This window comes from Tinamus guttatus, unplaced genomic scaffold, assembly GCF_059628265.1.
Source record: "Tinamus guttatus ecotype Peru unplaced genomic scaffold, ASM5962826v1 Tinamus_guttatus_pri_ptg000035l, whole genome shotgun sequence".
Classification (NCBI taxonomy): Eukaryota; Metazoa; Chordata; class Aves; order Tinamiformes; family Tinamidae; genus Tinamus; species Tinamus guttatus.
The window spans coordinates 7,242,715-7,257,765 of NW_028288569.1; the positions used below are offsets into that span (position 1 = coordinate 7,242,715).

Consider the following 15,051-nt stretch of genomic DNA (forward strand, 5'->3'; position numbering starts at 1 on the left):
GAGGTATCTGCACCTCCAGATAGTAGGTAGTTTTTAAAGAGATTTGTTAGTTGATGATTTGCTTTCTGTTTTAACTTCTTAAAGTACATTCTAGAGAAAGCAGTGTTGAAAAAGATTGCTCTATATACTATTTTGGCATTAATAAATAATTTTTACATTTTTCTTTTCTCACCTATTGTTTTTCTCCTTGTCTATATGTTATTTTTGGTTTGTTTGTTTGTTCATTTTTTTGTTTTAAAGTGGAAATGTCCTTTGGTATATAAGCATCCCATCTGGTTATTATGAGTCAGATAGAAGACTGCTGTGAGGTTTTGAATGTTTTTCTATGCGTGACAGTGTAAGCATGTGATATGTTGTTTCATCATTATATCTATCCTTCCTTTTCTGGTGACCGTATTTAAAATATGATGTTTTGATTATTTAGCATAGTATGGTGAGACAACAAAGCATAAAACTCCCCCAGTTTCTGAGCAAAAAGCTAATTTGGAGAAATTGTGAAGGCTCGTTCTCTCCATTGCCTTTTTCCATCATGTTCCTCATTACCATAGGAGGCAGGAGTTGAATCTTGGGTGTATTTATGTGTTTCTCCCTCAGCTGCAAATACCATAGAGTGGAAACCATATTTATTTCTGGTTTCTAAAAAACTTAAGTTACCAGTAACTAGTATGAGTAGCAATCAGTAGTTCATATTCGTTATTATTTTAAACTATGGTCTTAGTATTGCTGCATTTTGGAAGAAATAGAGTAATGGAGAATCTGAGTTTCTTTTCATCAGTGACCACTGCAGTCTCTGGGAAGCTTGCCTTAGCTTTTGTTCCATTAAAACAGCGTTTCATGCTGTTTTTCGTCATCCTTTTTTATCACATCTATACTTTCTTTTGCAGAATACAACGTGTAGTTTTGTTTTTTTTTTAATCACTGCAGTTATCCCATATTGATATTCCATTTTATCTGTGTTTTGAGCTTTACTTTTCTTTGTTGTGTTTTGTTTCTTAGTGCCACCAGAACACTTTCTTTCTGTCCATCATGGAAAGTCTCTTTCTGGTACTGGCTTATTGACTGATGGCTAGAAGAACATATGCTTATCTCTTGTTGCTCAGTTTTGTTTGTTTGTTTGCTTGCTTTCCTGGAGCTCTTATTCCTATTCCAAAATGGAGAAATAATGTAAAATTCTTGGATGATAAGAATTCTGTCTAGTAAAGAATAATTAAACAAACATCACTGCAGTCATGAAACACTCATTTCACAGCTGACTTTGGAATTGCTACAGCATTTTTAACCCAGATATTCCTTTCAGCTTTTGGTGAAACATGGCCTGCTTCTACAAGATTTCAAAATGCATAAAACATCTACCATTCCATAAATGACACAAAGCAGACCTAGTCATCGTCTATTTTGAGAGTTACTGTACCTATTTTGATTGTTCAGCTAGCTTACAGGGACTCATTCTGGAATAACTGAGCTGAAGAAAACAAAAATTTAACAAAATAAGCACATCATTCATGAAGTTTTCAGTACTGCATTTACAGTACATTTACAGTACTGTATTATAATTACTGTATTATGGCTAGTTTTTCATCTTCTAGGATATTTACAAGAACGTTTTTCCATATTTCAAAGACAATGACCATTAACTTACTTGAAAAAAAAAATCTGATATAACTCTTGCATGCCAGAGACTTTTCTTAAGACCTGGCTCAAATATCATTATTTATAGAATAGTTGAGCATCCACAAATTACAAGGAAAACAGAGGACTGCACTTGTTTATTACGGGCATAATATTTATGGTGTTGGGAAGGATTTGGTCTTTAAGTGCCTAGGTTCAAAATGATAGGCAGTACAAGCTGTTAAATACTTTGAAAACAACATGTATTTCTCCGATCTAGGTGTTTAAAGTGGAATATGTATATCAAATAATGTAATATGAACTCAGGCCTGGTTTAGTCCCTTGTTTGCACTTCTTTACACTTTTGTACTCTCATTTTCTTTGTGCAGAATTAGTAGAAGAGGTACTTGAACTGCTTTGAAATGTGTGGTAATCCACTGTATGAAGGGATGAGTAGCTACTTATGATACAAAGCAATAGCATTATCAGACCTTGAAGTCTTTCTCTTTCAAAACAACTGTACACTCTTTGGTCCTGTCAAAATATATGGTGAAGTTCAGTGCTGCTAATTTTGATTTTTAATAATTTTAAAACATATTAAATAGAGAGATGCTTGCATTTGTTTTTGTTGTATTCCTTAAAAGCAATTTTGTAAATGTAGCCACAGAAAATGTGAATTAATTAGTAATATATTTGAGGGGCATTGTGAACTAAAATCCTAACAAAAGAAAATGATGTATTTCTATCTTACAGTAACTATTCAGAAGCCCTTGCAAGTTGTTAAGTGTCACTGCAATAAAGTTAAATTGGGCAAATTGAAATTTATTAGTTATTAGACATAGGAACTTTTGGTAGCTGGAGGTTAGCTTATCACAGCATATATATTTTTCCCTATTCCTATTTGTTAAACTTTATTCAGTGTTCTTTTAGTTTTTCATTACATTTGCAAAAGTCTTACATTTTGTTTATTACAAAATTCACAGTGAACACATGATGCAGCTGTGTTAGTACTCATGGATGATACTGATGTTTGTTCTGCTCCTGCATGAATACAGCATTTCTCTTTCCTTTTAAAATGGAGAATTCTATTTGACTTGAAGTCATGTCAAGAAAATCAAAATAAGTAACTGGCTAGACCTGGAATGGTTTGACAGTTCATTTGATAGAAAACTTTTAGCAATGAGTCTTGCATGGCCTTGCCTCTGTCTGTGGCATGTTCTCTCAGAACTAGCTCATCGTTCCTCTTTTGGTAGAGTCAGGCTATCTAGATTTCTTTTTACTTGTCCTTTGCCTTTACTTGGTCATGAATGTTCCTACCATCAAGAAAAACCATATTGCAAATTCCTGTTCTTTAATGGTCTGTATGCCACCATCCATAGAAGTTGTGCTTCTCCTATACTGCCTGCATTGTCTCCTTTGTTTTCTAAAGGAAGTAACAGTTTTAGTGATCTGATTTAATCTGATCTTTTGGCATTTGTGTGTTCATTAAAATACTATTACAAAAGCTTAATGGGTTTTTAAAATCATTTTCCTCCCAAAAGTATGGCCTTTCATAATAATATTACTTATATCAAATTGATTTTGTGACAGTTGAGGGAAAATAAGATCTCCAGGTATGACATGAATTTATTAAGTATCATCAGGAAAGATGACCCTATGTTTTTGAAACCTCATCTTCTGGAATTAGCCTTCCTTAATGTCTTAAACTTTTCTTGTTCTGTATTTGCTATCCAGAAACCAACTCCAAAATCCATGCCTTTGCCCTTTATGGTAATAGCAAGCACAGTGCTGGAAAAGCAGAATAGATTCCATAAATATTTCCACCATTTTTGCATTGCTTTTCATCTGGAAGAGACTGACTTAATTATGTTGGTTGCCAAATGCATGCAGCAGGCTTTTTATTAAATCTCTTATGTTAGCCACTTCTGAATAACTTGTCACACAGTTCCTATAAGGATGTACAGGCATATATTGCCAGTAACTTGTTTAGTTTTGTTAAGTTACAATTCTGATTCCAAAGATTTTAGATAAAGATTTTTTTTAAGGGTAAAAAAGGTAGAATGAGATTTCTAAGTCCTGTAAGAACTATGTTGTGAAATACACCAATCTTTGGGATATCTCTTGTATTCTTTCTATGAATTGTTATCACATTATTACTTTAGAAAGAATTCATGAAGAAAATCATGCCAATAGAGTTTGGGCTAGGGGAGGCTATAGCAGGACTTGTGGGATAGAGGAGAAACCATAGAAGTTAACTTTAAATGACACTACTAGGTCTATTTTTATGTTTCACAGAGGATTTTCATAAACCAGGGAGCATGAAAGTACTGAAAGATGAATGTGATATGATAGTAGTTGTAAACAGTTGAATGTCAAGATGGAAAGATACATTAAACTGGATTTTGTTAAAAGGGAATAATCATAGGGCCAGTATTAGGCAATAGTTTTATTAACTACCTAGACAATAGAATGAAATTGATGTTTGTTAAATTGATAAATGACTCCAAGCTGGAAGATGTGCTACTATGCAGAGGATAGGATGCTCTTTCTCAAGAGCAATGATTTTGCTTATGCAGGAGTAATCAATTGTATGAGTGCATGATGGCGAAGCATTAACTTCCAGGAAAGGAACTTTTTGTTATAGTGAATCAAAAGCTTGACTATGAGTCAGTATCGTTGTGCTGTTGCCAGCAAGGCAAGTGCCATACCAAAATGTAACAGTAGAACAGTCTGCCAGGTACATGAAGAAATCCTTCAGCTCTACTGAACTTTTAGAAAGCTTCAGATTACCGTGCTCCAGAAAAACACCAAACTCAGAGAGGTTCAGAAGATACCAGCAAAAGTGATTAGAAGTCTAGAAAGTGCAGCTTATGGGAAGATCGAATGAACTGTGTTCCTCAGTCTGCATAAAACAAAGATTTATTTACAGTTTTTCTACAGCTGTTAATAGTGCTGAGCTAGAACTATTTGCTCCTGCAAGGTTCAGCATACCATAATTGTTACAAAAAAACAGTGCATAGCTAATCATGACATATTCACTTTTTTCTTTCATTATACTCTTTGATTATTTTTCTTCTTTTAAAGATAAGTTTTGGACCTGTTCCTTATTTCATTCTTATGCTATCTCTGTAATTAATGAAGTTTGTTACCATCAAATACAGTTACACTAACTACTTGTTTTAGGAGCCAACATCCACTCTCTATTTTGTAGTTAAAGGATGTTATCTATGGGAATGTTGTTTTGACAGCTTCAAAAAGCTGCCATACTAACACTTAAGAAGTGTTTCATAAAACACTTCCCTAATTGCTTTTTCTTTCACGGTAGAAACATGTAACTGAAACTCTGACCATTCCATATAGCATAAAGATGGTGGCTAGAAAACTGTCTCTAAACTGAGCAATTTCTTACAATTTTTTACTAGCAAATATCTAATTTTTAAGTTTCTCAAACCTTTTCTGAGCTTTTTCATGCGATGTGTCTCGCTCCTCCTCTTGTTATTCTTCACACATTCTCTTGTGAAGCCAGAGGAATGTAAAATGGGTGTAAATACTGAAAGACGAATGTTGTTCAGGTCATTTGCATGTGTAGATACACATAAATGTGTCCATATGTATATGCCTAAATATGAATTTTCTGACTGTGCTCAAGCTAGCATTTTGATACCACATGTGTTAAGACTGTCTGCCTTAGTATTTCAGGACTGTATTTTGTTAGCTGTGTCATAGCTGTTAGCTTTCCAGAGACTGTGAAATCTCTTTACCACTTGGAAACCAGAGATGTAGTAATAGGGTAAATAGCATATATTTACATTATAGTTTCCATTGGCTTCTCATCACTGTCTGCACTGGACAGTCATAGGTAATAGGATTAGAAATCAGTATCTCAAAAAAAAAAAAAAAGAAAGAAAAGAAAAGGTTTTCTGTGTGATACTTTCATATCAATCATTCCTTTTACAACTAGAAAACACTCTGTCCAGAGTGAATGACTGAGTAACATACTGTTATGTATTATTGCTAGCGGTTTTGTGTAGGTTTAGTTCTTACTCAAGAATTTTCTATCCATAAATTACCAGGAGGAGGAGAGTTCTGCGACCTGGGTATTTAGGAGACACAAAAATGCCAGATCTAATTTAATTTGTGCTGTATCCATTCTCTAGGATTCAGCAGTTGGGTTGTCCTTATGTCCGTTAACCTCTACTTGAATTTCAGGCAATTTATTATTTTGATTCTATTTGCACCAATGTTTCCTTTTGCAGCACTGCTTCTGTCAGCTGAGTAGTATGTTTTTTCAGTGCTTCTGGTGTTGCTGCAAATTCTCAAACTCAGATTTGCTTTTCAGCTGCTGATGAAACACAGCCAGTTTCTTCGAGATCCACAATACCTGGTATTCCAGAAATGGCAACAACAAAATCTGGTAATGACATTTCTTGGAAAAGTCATTTTATTACTACTAGGAATTCTAACAAGAAATGTCAGTATGAATTTGGTTGTATTGTTAGTTGCTATTTATTTATTTATTTATGTCATGGAGTCAACATAATTAAAGGAAGAAGTGGTGTATTCACTGTTGCACCTGGGATAATGTGCAAAATGGTAGACTTCTAAAATTATGGCACACTGAGTATAACGGAATATTAGCATTATATTTTCTTACATTTTTGGTAATTTCAAATTACATATAAAATTATCTGGAAAAAAATGAAGGGCAGAGATGGTTTAAACTGTTTCTGAATATTTGTACTTTTGACTGAACATGAAGTTTCTTGTTCTATACTTACTGATTTATATCCGTAACTACCCCTGCACCAACTGTATTTGGCAAAATGCATAAGGGCTCTATCAGTAATCCCCTGAAATTAGTGCAACTACCAACAATTAGTAGGGAACAGTTATTCTAAATAAAGTATAGAACAGTACTTCTGCCACATCTATTACTGTCTTTCTGGAACATGATTTCACTAAGCTTTGCCTCGAAGCTATAATTGTGATTTGACCGATTTAAGGTGCATTTTTTTTTTCTTACCGTAAATGTTCAAACACCTTTGCAACCTCTTACATTTGTTTCAGGTAAAGTGCAACTGGATAAACGATACTGGTGTTTCCTCAATACAATTTTAAGGACCATATGCTTTTTAAAATTTATTTTTTACCTGATCCTGACATAGATCTTCATCTTCTACATTTGGACATTTCTCAACATTTCATCTTTTTCAGAACTCATATTAAGCACATATATAGTGTTACTGGGTTAATGCTAATGATCTTTGTGTGAATTTTATGTTTCTTTTTTTTCTTTCTAAAGCTGAAAATGAGTGATTTCATCCTATTTCAAATTCATCTTTTTAAACTGCTCTGTGAACCTTCATTTGTTAGGATTTTCTCCAACATTTTGTATTGGATTTCCCTTCCAACCCAAATTATGCTCTAATTCTTTGATTCTGTGATACTGCTTTAGGTTACTTGCATAAGGAAGGCATTTATGGACTGATTCTTCAGTTTATGCTTAATTTTGAATATGAAGGTATGCAGTATGAAAATGAAGTCAAACATTTGCAACCTCTTGTTTAAAAGACTTATCTGGAACTTCCAAACCAAAGTGTATGGGAGAAGATCCTTGTATCCCTTGTTGCTCTTGAATAGAATTTAGATATAAGTTGTAGATAGCTAGCCTTGTAATTAATGCTTCAATTTTAGGTGCTACATATGTTCCACCTTCCAAAAGAAGGCACAGTGAACAGACTATGGTATCACAAATATCACTTAAAAATGATTATACAATAAGTATAAAATAAATATAGATGTTCCAGTTTGCCAACAAAGATCACTTTGTACAAAGGCTGACCTCGCTTTCTGTTTCAAGATTGTTTTCATATTTCACTTTTAGCTACGCAGGAACCCGTCTTGAAATCCACCTCTCTTCCCTCCATGAAAACCAGAGGGACAGTGATGGGTAAATAGCATGTAATTCCATTAGCTTTTCCATGCTTTTCCATCACTTCTGTTTGCTGTGGATAGCGCAAAGACTCATTCAAACATATAAAACAACATAAAATTCAAGTCTGGCTTCTTTCCTTTCTTCAAGTTTAAAAAAAAAAAAAAAAAATTAGTCCAGTGAGAAGAAATCTGCCTCACATTAGAAAACAGACTTTTGCTTCACCTCACCTTGCTTCACCTCACATCAGCTTCAGTGTTTATGTAACACCTCATTTCACAGCTGATCTTCAAGGCTGCTGACATCTTGCTTGATCTCATATTGGTGTTGCCTTGAACTGCCCACTGCTGCTATCCAAATATTGTGCTGACTTGGTGACTCTAAAGTCCCTGTTCACTTTAACTCCAGATTTTTTTTCAGCTTTTGATGAAAAACAGCCTGTTTCTTCAAGATCTGAAACATCTGGCATCCAAGAAATGCCATCAGCTATACCTGGTAATACTTGCAGATGTGATTAGAATTTTAATTAGGAATTCTCACAGATATTTCAATATGCCTTTGGTATTTAACATGAATCAGACTAGCTACAGAACTATAGTAATGTATTTGTTCTATTAAATACCAGACTAATTTAGGAAATTTTATATGATATTCCAAAATAATATATTTTCAATTTTGATCTACATTCCTACTATATTTACAAGTTTGTGTAGTTGTGCTTGATCGTAATAGACTTTAGCCTGCCTTATAAGATATTATAGTAGTGTTTCTCTTTTCATGGAAAAAAAATAGTAAGCATAGCACAAAATTACCTGTAAGTGCTGACGGACTTTAGAGAGGCAATAATGTATTAGAAAGGCCACCTTTTTCTATGGTGGTTCTTCCATCTGCTGATATGTGCCCCTGTACTTTGCCTGAATAAAATAGTTCCTGGTCCTCCCTTACCTTGATTTCCGAGGGAAATGGTGACTATGCAGTTGCTCTGGGTACCTATTCGTGTCTAGTCCTTCCCCTGTTAACTTTGACAGTGTCTGTCAATAGCAAAGGAATTCGCTAAGACCATTTAAAGATTTAAGACAATTTAAAGATAGTTTCTTTTCACCTGAGAATTTTATAGGCATTTCAGTTTTGAAGCCTTAAGGAAAAAAAAAAAAAAAGAGAGAGAAGGAACTTAGTAATTCTGTGCTTTTCTTGGAAAGTAACTAGTCAGCAAGCCAGCATGCAAAGGAAACTGGTCTGAATTAGTTCTGCTCCTCATAAAATACTTATTCTCAGGGAGGTCTTCCAAAGACAGTAGTTGAAAATGTTAGATTATGTTACTGCAGTATTAGTAATCAGCTTTTTCTTTGGCTGTCTGGTTTTAAAGTTTATATCTAGGTCTTTCACTCACTCTTCACTTCTTACCTCCCTAGCCTTTTATAGCCATATTTTAGATACTTTGCAGGATTTTTTAGTATTTGCTGTTAGTAAGTATATGTGTATTCCTGCGTATCCTAAACAATACATACATCTCTTTTAGATTACATATATCTAGAAATTTAAGCTGAAGATTCCTTCTGAATTAAGAGCCATGGGATTTAATATAAGATGTAAACTCTGTCCAGTGAATGATGATATTACTGCTCTATAATGTTTGTTTTTCCAGAGTTTACAAATAATAAAGATTGAGAGTTTTTCTTTGTTCCTTTTTCAGCTTTGTATGGTTTTCATCATGTTACTTCAATTCCTCAACCAGCTCTGCCTCCAGAAATACCAGCAATAAAAGCTGATACATTATAAACATACTATTATAATTATACTATAAATTATAATCATACTAATTATATTCAGACCATTTAAAATTATTGTTTTCTCTATTACAAGAGTTATCCTAACTTCCATGTTGATGGTTTCCACATGTCTCTTAGTGCTACATTGACTTTTTTATGACATGTTACTTCCTCTAATCCACCAAACTAATTTGATATTTTTTGAGTTCAGACCTGCATAAGGTTATTCCAGGAAACTTGATGGGCATTGTTAAATTACTTTAACAGTAGTTGTGGTACTAATCATACAGGAAAGTCAGGAGATAACTGAATTAGTTTGGTTAGGCTATGTTTTTGATTTTTTTTATTATATATTTTATTAATTACACATTATTACAAGACCTTGAATTTCATCCTTATACAGATTGGGGATTTTCTTAAACCTCATGCCTGCAGTAAAATAGGATGTGTGAGAGTTCCCTGCTGCACTAAATGTTCTTCTTTTTAGGCATCCCTTTTCTAGGCTGCGTTTTACTACTGAGGTTGAGGTCAACAGGTTTCCCTTGCTGAAAATTTATTTTATCTGAAAGGATTAGTGTAATTTGTTGTTGGTTCAATATTTCTGTATACTCAAGATCTCAAAAAAAAATGTTTTTGAGTCTTTTATCATCATCAATATTTACTCTAAGGCTTTCCTATAGGCAGTTTTATGTAGTTGCAATTCTCCCCCTTGCAAAAAATTACATTACCAGCATAAACTGATGAGAATTGTGTCAATATGGAGCGTTTAAGTTGTTGTTCGGTATAGTAGACTCATAGCTTATTTCAGTCATCTCACTGTTGATTTTCAAGCCACATGTTGCCTTTGTCTTCTTCTGTTCTTGGTGAACGAAGATGCCGTGAGTTGAATGTAACATTGTGCTTGAAGGTCCTTTATATTCTGTGTGCATGGTCCCTGTGAGATATCTCAAAATACTAAAATGAAAAAACACAGCCTGTCTCCCTGAGGTCCAAAGCCTCTAGCATCCTAGAAATGCCCCCAGCCATATCTGGTAAGGGTATTTGTTCAAAAACTTAGTTTTCTTGGTAATTGGATTTTTTTTTAAAGGAATATAACTGCGTGTTGCAATCTGTGAGTTATTCTTTTTTATGCTGGAATCAAAGTACTATGTCAAATATTTTGTTAATTTCTTGGAATTTCATGGAACTCCAATACATATTAGTGCAATATGAAATCAAGCAACAGCCTGATGCTTTATTAATGATAATAGTTTTCATTTGCTAACGTAAGTGCAAAATAAGTAAATGCTCCTCTAAAAAGGTGTGGAAAATTATCCAGTTTATATGGAAGTGGTGGAGAACAGAGCCAAGTCCTGATATTAGAGTAGATAATAAAGCATTTACCTCATCTAAGTTAGATATTTTGCTTTGCTGCCATTAAGTGAGGCAATGTAGGTTCCAGGCCAACATTACTAGAAACATTTTTTTAATAAGCACTACTGTATTGCTTAACTGCAACTTTTAAAATTAAGCTGCAAAACATGTTAATTAAAATATTGTTAACAAATAGATCTTGAGCTGAAACTTTTACGTTAGATGTGATGCTTTCAAACACTCTTGAAACCTGTTATACCTGACTCCAGTAAAGTTAAACTAGGTAGATTATGGTATTTTCTAGACATCTAGATTACTCACCCTTATAAGTACATGATAAATACTTAAAATATATGTAATTTTCATGTTCTTTGCCAACATATATTCTTTTGGATTCTTTACTTTCTCTTTTCAGAATGTAGTGATAAAACTTTCCATCTTGGGTTACAAAAAAGAACAAACAAAGCTAAATCAGTGCTCAAGCTTCTGCCTCCGTCACTGTCTCACACTTTGGAGAGGTTCAATGATTTGGAATTGTATCCAAATCTGGGTTATTGCAAATTGTTACCATTACTCTTTTGCTCTGAGAAACCCGCTACATGTTTACCTGCAAAGCTTGCAGATTCCAACTAACTTTTCTCTTAAAATCAAGAAAATTGAGATTATTCAAGTTTTATGCATTGCTTCTTCAATGATTGTAAACACTAGCTATCTTCCATCTAAGTGATAATTTATGAGTGAGGGCCTTAAGAGAAAAGTTGAATGTGCTTTTCTATGTTTTACCATAATAGAACATTCGAGTTCAGCTCTTTGTTCCACATACTCTGCCTATAAAGCAAGTTATGCTGAATTGTTTCAAGCCAGATGGATCCATTTCCCAACAGTCACAGGTTTTGGAAGAATGGAGAAGATTATGTATGATCTAGTCTGGCAGTCGTCATTTTAATAAAGCATATGAACAGCCACATGCAAAGATATTCCCAGATTTTAAGGAGGGTTGGAAAAAAGGGACTAAATGTGATAATAATAATTAATTTACATCTTCTAGGCGTATGTTTGGTAAGAGAAGAGAACATTCATCATATGCAGCTAATTGTTTGTGTCTATAGGACTGCCTTAGAGCAACTAGCTGAGGAATTCTGATTCTCTTCTGGTTTTACTTGTGTGTGTGTGTGTGTGTGTGTTGGGTGGATAGAGAAGGAAAAAAAAAAGCTGCAGTGTCACCACTTGTGCAAAGACTGCCTATTTCAAGATTTTCATATTTCATTTAACTGCATAATTAGACTTCAAGTCTCATTGTCTCCCCTTCTTGGAAGAGTGAGAAAGTGAGGAAGAAAAAATATCCGATTATATTACAGTTTTCATCACATTGTCACTTGCTTATTTTTTGCTGCTGTGAACACCTTCAGGTACATATGCTTCCAAGTCTGAATGAAAAGCCTCTTAAATAACTGTTTTGTATTAGTCTTTTCTTGATAAACAACTGGAAAGCATTTTCTATGCAAAGTGCCAAAAGAATTCAGTCTTTTATAACAACTCGAGCTATTTCATTAATCTATGGATGTAATTTCCACTCCAGAAAATGGAAAAAAAAAATTCTTAGATTAGAGTTCTGTCTTGCATAGGATATTGGAGACTGTAGGTACCATATCGTGCTTCATACCTTTATTGCAAAACACAAACATTTCTCGTAACCATTTAATATCTTGCTTGCCTTTACATTTATACAGTCTTGAACAGCATTCCCTGTATAAGATATCCTGACAAGAATGGAATGTTTTTCTTTTTTCTTTTTTTTTCCTATATTTCCCTTGAAGGAGGTCTCTGACACAAGGTCAAAAGAACAAACTCTTGTCAGTGAGATGAAAAATAGCAAAGTTATAAGACCAAGTTTAGTGTTTTTTTTTTTTTTTAATCTCTCAACAATTTATAGTCCATGTGTCTTGGAGGAAGAAAAAGGATATATTTATTTGGAGAAATAAAATGTTTTTCAACCTTCTTTATGTAGCCTAAGGAACCCAGCCAGATTTTTCACTTTGATTTTTTCCTTGCTCTGTAGACTAGGTTTAATGAGGAATGCAAGAATTTTCTTTTCTGCTTTTGTCTCCCTCTGCAGTCTCATACAGGTGTTTACAAATGTTCTGTATTATCCCCTAGTACACTTAACAACTAGGTACACTTTATATTTGCCAACTGTTACATTTAACAATTCTTCAGCTCAGTTCTAGTGAAGATGCAAACACGGGCTAGGTAATCACAAATTTGTGGAGCTCTCATTACTCCCATATTTCAATGAAGAAAATAAATACAGATAGGAGAATAAGTAGCCCAAAGCCACAGAGAAACATATATTTAAGAACTGCAAGATTGAAATCTTTTCGTCACTGGTTCATCCAGTTGATGATCTTTTTCTTTTCCTATCCTGTGTTCTTGTAGGTGTGATAGGAGTTCCTATATTTTGATTCCTTTTTCCACCATTTGACTTATCTTCTGCTTGTGTTCATAACTTATTCTGTGCTTTTAACAGATTCTTCTCTCTTTTGAATAGAATGTTCTTAAACACTTGACACAGATAAACAGATTTTTACAGTGATCCTTCCATTTCACTCTTGTCATTTTCATCCCTATGTTCATTAGCTTCTGAAAAATAAATGTGACTCTTATATTAGGTAATGCTTGTATAGCAGTGTGTCTATCAGCTCTGTCCATTTGTAGTACTTCCTTCCAGGGTAGAAATCATCTGCTTCTGTGAATTAAGGAGCTATCATTCCATTGGGAATTCTTACAGATTTTGGTTAAGAAAGTGCTTTTTTTATTACCTTTATCTTGTTCGGGTCTTACTGGAAACCCATGTTAAGTCTACCTGCATGCATTTTTCTGCATAGAGGCTGCTGTTTCCTTTTCTCCAAGTACATATTTTTGGGAGGCCAAAAGTTGAGATTTTTAAGGGTGATGAAGAATATAGAAATGTCAACAAGTTGATTGCTTTTCAGTTTAAACAAAATATATCCTTTCCAAAACTTCCCAGTAGCTTTCGTGCAGGCTAAAGTTCTGGCTACATATTCATTGTTTAATTCTTAATTGCTTGAAATTATTTGTTTGACTCTAGATGGTGGATTTTACAATCTATCATTTATTACATTTAAAGAGCAGCTCTGGAACATCATGACTGTTCTTCTTGTCTATAAGATTGTAAGTTTTTGTTGTTAATTGATACTCATCTAAATCTTTTGACTTACAAGTCAAGAAGAAGAACTTCATTGTTTTTGTAGAGTTACTGTTTTTACCTACTAGCTCTTTTTTAACATTTTTTTTGTGGGTGGAGGAAGGCAAATATTGAGTGACAAAAAAAAAAAAAAAACATTTTTAGGTAGGAAACTGCAAACTAAATACTGACGTGTTTGAATGTGATTAAAATGATGCTTTTATATCCAAAGAAAGAGTGCATTAGTATCTCAAGATAGTTTCCATCTATGCTCTTAGCTCTCCTAAGGCCAGTCCTGGAGTCCACATATCTTCCCTCTCTGGAAACTACACGGACACAAGTGATGGGTAAATAGTGATTCCATCGTCATCATTTCTGTCATTTTGTCAATACTTTCATATGAAGAGCATTTAGGTTTGGGTCAAAGCCTTTTAATTTTTTTGCTGTTGGTGATGATGCATAAATCGATGAGTGATGTGGTAAGTCTTTTATAAAAGACTACACCGAAATAGTGTAACCAGACATCTCAAACCCATGATTTACTCCTCTGTAATCCTAGTTCACTGACAGTATTTTAATTCTGCACTAACTCAGCTGATCTACAGTGTTTTAAAGAAATGGGATAATAATGAGTGCAAATATTTTTGTTTAAAAACTGAATGAAATATGGGCTTCATTTATTTAAAGGTCTATACTGGCCATGTTTTTAACAATGACTGTCCATCTCTAGTGTCTGAAGGCAGTTTTCTGGTTTCATCTTAGCTACTTGGAGATCAAAATTGAAATCTCCTTCAGCCTACCTGACAACCCAAGGAACAGTGGAGGGTAAATAAATACAATCTTCTCTTTTTTCCTTCTACTTTTACATCACTTGACATCATTTTCACCTGCTTTGAACAATACCTAGGTTTTTTAATGCGCCTTGTCTTGCAGAACCACTTGCCTAACTAGTTAGATGATTCTGTCATTTGAAGATTTTTTCTATCACTTGAAAATCATCTTCTGTAGGGATCGAGTAACAGCTTGCGAAAGAAGGGTGTTTGTTTTGAAAACAGGTATTTCTTTTACCTCACATCCCGTGCTGGTAGACCCAGGCAAGTCTTTTGCTGCCTTTCACATTGCTTTTCAGTTTACTTCCTTTCCTTTCAGTTTTCTTTCTTTCTTCTCAGCCACATTTTCTGACA

The 15,051-nt window shown here is 34.1% G+C and overlaps 1 protein-coding gene across 1 annotated transcript in view; it reads left to right on the plus strand.

Annotated features, from left to right (window-relative positions):
• ABI3BP (ABI family member 3 binding protein) overlaps positions 1-15,051 on the plus strand; it is a 151,382-nt gene that overhangs the window by 67,250 nt on the left and 69,081 nt on the right. The window contains exons 19-23 of the mRNA XM_088534315.1: positions 5,948-6,022; positions 7,493-7,558; positions 7,961-8,035; positions 14,146-14,214; positions 14,630-14,692. Coding sequence (XP_088390441.1) covers positions 5,948-6,022; positions 7,493-7,558; positions 7,961-8,035; positions 14,146-14,214; positions 14,630-14,692 — 348 coding nt within the window. The remainder of the gene's footprint in view (positions 1-5,947; positions 6,023-7,492; positions 7,559-7,960; positions 8,036-14,145; positions 14,215-14,629; positions 14,693-15,051) is intronic.